General features: G+C 44.9%; 1 protein-coding gene across 1 annotated transcript; it reads left to right on the top strand.

Annotated features, from left to right (window-relative positions):
* Positions 1-2,914: 2,914 nt before the first annotated feature.
* On the top strand, positions 2,915-6,053 carry LOC149364397 (uncharacterized). Its single transcript, XM_089570103.1, has 4 exons — positions 2,915-3,155; positions 4,252-4,322; positions 5,419-5,508; positions 5,716-6,053. Exons 1-4 carry the CDS (start codon positions 3,113-3,115, stop codon positions 5,824-5,826), a joined length of 315 nt encoding a protein of 104 aa, XP_089426229.1. The 5' UTR covers positions 2,915-3,112; the 3' UTR covers positions 5,827-6,053.
* The last annotated feature ends 305 nt before the right edge of the window (positions 6,054-6,358 follow it).

The raw sequence follows: 6,358 nt of genomic DNA on the forward strand, positions 1-6,358 counted from the left end.
ATTTACGTAGGTCACGTGACTGACTACGAATTATGTGACTAATCTGTGATTCGGATGTTGATTTATCCGGACAACGGCCACGAGGCCTCTATATTGGTGGGGAGGGGAAGATGGGGCTGACTTTTTTTGTAGCAGCTGCGGTTCGGGTGACTCAAGGTAGGCCTTCCTCGAATTCTCCTCCGAAGGTAAAAGATTGGTTTCGGAAACCCCTTTCTTTTTCTTCGAGCAGGTACTGACCACGACTGTTCGATGAGCCCAGCTAATGTAATGTCACGACACAACAGCAAGCAGAAAAACGCAAATTCATAGCACATAATTCGGGCCGTAGTAACTACGAGCAGCGCACACAACGGCTTCTTCCAACACTGTCGCGCGGCTACAGGTTTGTGGCAAGAATAACATTTGTTTCTTGTGATAGGCTTTGTTTTGCGAGAACAGCGCGGCAATATCGAACTTAGTCGATCGTGACTCCACTTGATTACAGGTGGCAGCACGTTTATTCACGACTACCGACGATGAAACTCTTAGTCTCTTTAGGTAAGAGGCCGCTTCCACATAAGTCGACTCCATCGGCTCTCATACTGATCTCACCTGTTGAAGTGCTTTGGCCTAACAAGGGTAAAGATGTCGCCGGAAGGCCAGCACCGGTATAGCTACCAGGTAAATCTTACCGGCTGCTCCCTGAAGAATGCCCCTAACGAACGGCACCGCACCTGGTACCACTACACTCAGTGCATGCAGGAAATTGGTTGTATATTCGTTTCATGGTTAATGTTTTGCCTAAAACAATCCAATTTGCCTGCGGGCAGGATCCTCATCTCAACACTTATGGCCGATGTACCTCGGCAACTAAACCTGCGGAATTACGTCGCCTAAAAAGGAAGCCCTCACTGCTTCCAAAGATGCATCGATGGAAAGTGAAGCTGAGCGACACAGTGGAATGTAAAAGACTCATAGGAACAACCTTGACCTGGCTCAACTATCTTGGCGACTTCTGGTCGCCTAGGCGGTCGACATGCTCGGCCTATAAATTATGGTCGAATAAAAGTCTTCTACTACTACCACTACTAGGAACAACACAACTGAGAGAAACGCAACAAAAGTGAGATAGTTAACACGACATTTATTAAGGGAACAGCGGGTGTCTTAAGCACTCGTTTGGTTTTTGTGTGCCATTTCTTTACCTTGTCTATTTGAGGCCTCAGACAATGACTGTCCAGCTACGAAAAATGCGAAAAATGCCATAAGATGGGTAGCTAGAGTAAAAAAAAAAAAAAACCTGGAACCGGCTCAGTGTCTCTCTTGTATTTTCCGCGCTTCGTCACAGCCCGAAGTGAGGCCTTGCCCCGAATTCAATTCACGTTATCGGCTCAAGCCCATCGATAGTGGAAACGCAGGGTCGCTTCAGCCAGGGATGAGACGGAAAGTACATAGACTGACGGGAAATAACAAAACAGTTGGAATGAATCGTTATGTTACGCTGACTCCGTTTCCAGCACAAGAAAAAAGTAAAGAAGTTAAACACTAAATTTTTCATCATGTAGACGCTAAGAGACTAGGAACACGAAAAATCACATAAATCCCCGGTCTCCTCTCGTAAGCACTCCATTCTTTAAAAGTAACGGCGTTGATTTTCAATCCCGTTTTCAGAACTTTGCGCTGCAAAACCATGACCCGTCCTCTATCAAGGGTGCTTCCAACAAAAAACAGGCCGAAAGCAACAGAGACCCCAGCAATTCAAATTATCGGGGAGTGAATTGCACTGGATACACCCGCATTTGCATGCAATAGCCAATGTTTGCGAGATTTTATTAATAAGGGTCGAGGGACACACTGCTCCTGATTCCCTGGTTTTCCAAGTATCATAGTCCATAAGCACCAAACAGAAACAAGCTGATACACAAAGAAAACGAAGTGGCAATATTGGCTCTCTTCTAGAGCAAGCGGATGTGTTTACCTGGAAAAGCCAAACCTGCTGGAAATATGGCGGTTGTAACTGAGGTGCAGTTATTGTGCGGTCGGGTACAAAAGTGCTCAGGACAAGCGATCGACATCAAAAGCATATAGCTTTGTTAGCAGCCGATGGTTGCAGATCACACTCGTGGAGATGAAACTAGACCTCGGACTCTACAATGTGTGCTAGTGAAATGAGCTGAACAACAGCGCACTTCGCACCTATAAGCCAATGTCATCCGTCGTGCGTCGTGGAGAATTTTGTCCCCAATAGCATGTTAATACATTGTGGTACTGAAACAATAAGCTTGTGACGGAGTTTTAAAAAGAGCACAGCCTCAAGTGCTACGCTATTTTCGCATAAATACCCATCCAGATGCCTCCAAGGAAGGTACAGGTTTCGGCTATAGTCTGTACATTAAGTAGGCAGCAAAAGTTTAAGGGGCGCGAGCGCTCGGCAACGAATTTATTCCAGCGGTGTCTAGCTGCGGAGGGAGCATGCTCATCTTGTTCCACCTGCAGGCATTTCAGGCGATTGGCGTGTGGGACGGCTTCGAAATAATTTTCTCTCCCTCACGACCGCGTCTCGTAAACTTTTTTCTTTGTTTGCTGCGCATTGCGGTGGTGCTACAGCACCGAATACGATACGGCCGAGGACCCGAACAGCGCTAATTCACTTTAACTATGGTCATCATTTGTGCTATGTAACACTGCCACGAAGCCCCCTAAGCCAACAGCATTCAGTTTTCTACGAAGCAGCACTTCGCTTACTTTCTTTTTTTTTCAATTAGATTTTCTCTTTATCATGACGCATTATTGCTGACGCACAGTTCCTGAGAGAAAAGATGGAAATAGCTGACCCCCGTCTCCTGATCAAGGCCAGCCGGGCAACACCCCTCCCTTTCACGTTGGCGCTTTGCCTCGGAGGAAACCCCGCCTTTCCCGGCTACCTTCTGCACGCTACTACTTGGCAGCTTACTCGGGACAGACGTCAACGTTTACGCGAGAGAAGAGGTTTGAAACAGCGTGCGCTAAAGGCAGGTTACTCAGTCTATTTCAACGTGCGCACCCGTGTGAAGCTTTACCCGTGCCTTGTATATAGCGACTGCAGTGCCGTGATCTTACGAGCAGTTTTTGCAGAGACACACTAGCAAGGAACATGAAGACGTCGGTGGTCTTTGTTGTGGCGATCGTGGTTCTCGGTAAGTGCTACACTACCCTCTAGATGCGTGTGCCATACCATTTCAATCTGCTTCTTTTTTGCGCCCAAATGCTCCTTGAGATAGTTTCTGGCCGCAAACAAAAGCTTTCCGCAGAAAAAGACTGGTCAGAGCAGCAGAACACGATTTTTGATGCGCTTGTAGTTTGACGCTAGAATCACTGTTTGCTCTAAAGATGTCAAAGTTTGCGACTGAATTAGCCGACTATTGGTATTTAGTATGTCGTCAGGTTGAGGTTTAGTTTGCAGGGATTTCAAGCTCCTTCACAGGTAAACCCACGTCTCGATTAGGATGGCTCATAAGACGTTCAAAGTGACCTTTGTTAGGTTTCTGCTGCTTTCAGGGGTTTATAACTAGGCGTAAAACCGAGGAATAGAGCATACTTTGCCTGCGTGAAGTGCTTACTGTGTCACTGTTTAAATTATCTGTGTCGTATTAAATGAGTGATGATAGGAGACTCGTCCTCTTTTTCGTGTAACGATAGTAACTATTGCAGGTGCTTCATGAATATGAACAACTCGCTCTCTCTGTATGCAGGACCATAATTTTTTTGTAATAATTTGGCTGATTAATTCACATGGCTTTCATTAATTTCTGTCGCCTGGGCTGCCAATTATCTTAGAGTGATGAGGTTGAAATATACGCCACATTAAATAAGTAATAAATTGAGCTCTTTCCTATCAATCGTGAACTTTATCACTCCAGCCAGAGTCCACTTTTTTCAATGTTGCGTAAGCCTGACTTCTGTCTTCTGTCTTCTAAAAAATGGACGAGGAGTTTTTAAAAACCAGAAATTCAGAAGTAAAAAAAAGTGATTTTGCAATGACGAGAAGAGATTAGCGCATAGGTGGCAGAGGTATATCTCAGTTGGTGGACATACCCCTCTGATGTGAAAAGTGAAGGGATCCTAAGAAAGCAGACAATCCAAACTTCGCATGCAGTCTATTTTAATGGCAGCACCTATTAAAAAAGGTGAATGGCTTTGCAGCTTTTTCTTAGGTAAATGGAAAATTAAAGAAAAAAAGCCAGAAACATACGACGAATAATTACTTGTTTACTTCATTTTTTTTTCATAAAGCGACCTTCGCTGACCTCGCTACTGCCATGATCACAACGGACCCGGCGTGCCACAGGATGCGGACGAAAGTGGTGAGTGGCAGCGAAGCAATACGCTGAGGTTTTAAGCTAGGCTCATTTAGCATGCTCTAAAACTTTGTTCGCGTCACTTTGCTGGCGCTAAGAAAATTTTTCGCGAAGTTTGTTAACTTCCTGCCTATTAAATCGTTTTCACTTCCTGTACTGCTGGGAATCAATGGCCCAAAATATAATCCATACATACTTCACAGGCGTAATAAGCAGGCGCAGTAACTTCACAAAAAAGGAAGTTAAAAATGTAAAGTGAAACTTGAAGCAGTCAATAACGAAAGTCATCACAGGCCATGTTGAAACGAAAGAATGGTGCGATTGAGACTAACGCATCAGATGCGATAAGCGCGTGAGCCGTTAGCACTGTTGTTGCCAAAGGAAAAACGTTTCCCAGCCCGCTCGGTCTCCTTGATTGGATAATGAGTCTCCTCGCTCGAGTCCAACAATGACAGATGATCTTTTTGATATGATTTATGTGCACAAGCTCCTCAACGTCGGCTAATGGCAGTAAAAGAGGGAGAGGGTAGTGGTGAAGCCCTCTCTTGTGCATGCACAAGGAAGACATGCTGGGTGAAGTTTCGCTGCATATGATTTGTTTGGAATTCCAGTCAGCGCTATAGCACGAGTGGGGCAATGTGCCAACATGGCTTGCCGGCTCAAAGAGGCGGACATTACCGTAACCACCAATGTAGCAAGAAATTCAAGGCGCAATTCCGACTCGACGAGATTGCATTGAGGGTAAAAAAAAAAATTGTTAGCAAGGCAGCAGCTCTTACCATAACCCAGCAGGCTATGGCTGCCAACTACTGAGCCATAATTTTCAGAAAGCATTTCCGGCTCACGACGGTCGCGCATAAAGAAAAAAACCCGTGTAATGAGTCTCGGCGTACATTAAAAAGAATGATAGGTTGTTTAAATTGTTCTATAACCTCTCGTTACTCAGAAATTACAAGTCCAGAAGCAGCTTTGCCTCTTAAAATTACGCTGATCGCAGAAATGCAGAAAATATCAAACAAGCCACCAGCATATGTGCAGTGTACAATGTTCGTTATAACTTTCGAAGTGCCGGACCAGCTTTTCTTTCATTCCTCTCCTATAGGACAAGGTCCGCAGACACTGCGTCTACCTGTGCCATCTGCCGGAAGGCAACTTAAGGATGGGACTGGAAGAAGACGGCACGCCGTGTCGGGTAAGCACCATGCATGGTCGTCGCCTCACTTGAAAGCCCGAACGCATTCTTGTTACGCAGTATGAAAATCATGGCTGCGTATTGCCGGTTCTCAGTGCAGGAGAGGTATTAGAGCGTTTAGTCATAGTGCGGTTCTCGGCCGCTAATGCAAACCGCTTTCTCCTGCTGCTCTTAAAATATGAAGTAATTGCTATTCTTTTTTTTCAGTCACTGTTGCACGAAGGCGTGTGCATTCGAGGCAAGTGCCGAATGCCAAGGCCCAAGAAAGGAATATCGGCCAATGATGATGGAGGTGACATCAGCGAACGGCCAGAATAGACCCCTGGCAATTACGACGAATAGAATATTAAGCGATTAGCGGACTAGCCCGGAATATGTCGCTGCAACGTGACGTATTTTGCGAACACAAGCGCCGAAGAATTTGAATGTTCTGGCTTCGTGCTCGTGGTTCCTCGAGTAAAGAAGGTCTTGGCTGAAACCTGTACAGCTGCCCGAGTAGAGTTTTCTTGATGCAATACAATGAGCGCAACTACGAGAGTGCATTTTTGTGCCAAAAAGCTTAATAAATGATTTTGTAAAAAATAGTTGGACTTTTTATGGAAGAAAGCTTACAAGAATAGCGAGGTTAAGTGGAAAGTACATGCAATCAACTAGTGGAATAGTTGAAAGTATAACCCATTTTAAGATTTGAGCGGTTTGTTCGGTTAGAGCCTAGTTTTTTTTTGCCAATGAAATGGGTTATGATGTTCCTGCCTGACAATATTCATTGAATAGTTTTTTCATTCATAGCGTTTGTGTAATTCTCTTTTTTTATCGTGAGCGTGGGAATAACAAGTGACTTTTATTTTCA

Source organism: Amblyomma mixtum, chromosome 2 (assembly GCF_055824585.1).
Source record: "Amblyomma mixtum isolate Tamu chromosome 2, ASM5582458v1, whole genome shotgun sequence".
NCBI classification, from domain to species: Eukaryota; Metazoa; Arthropoda; class Arachnida; order Ixodida; family Ixodidae; genus Amblyomma; species Amblyomma mixtum.

What these genes read in the sequence shown, in the direction of transcription:
- LOC149364397 (XM_089570103.1), top strand. Translation starts at nt 3,113, where the DNA reads ATGAAGACGTCGGTGGTCTTTGTTGTGGCGATCGTGGTTCTCG. An exon ending in TGTGGCGATCGTGGTTCTCG is followed by an intron (nt 3,156 to 4,251) that starts GTAAGTGCTACA and finishes TTTTTCATAAAG; the next exon opens with CGACCTTCGCTGACCTCGCT. An exon ending in AAGACGGCACGCCGTGTCGG is followed by an intron (nt 5,509 to 5,715) that starts GTAAGCACCATG and finishes CTTTTTTTTCAG; the next exon opens with TCACTGTTGCACGAAGGCGT.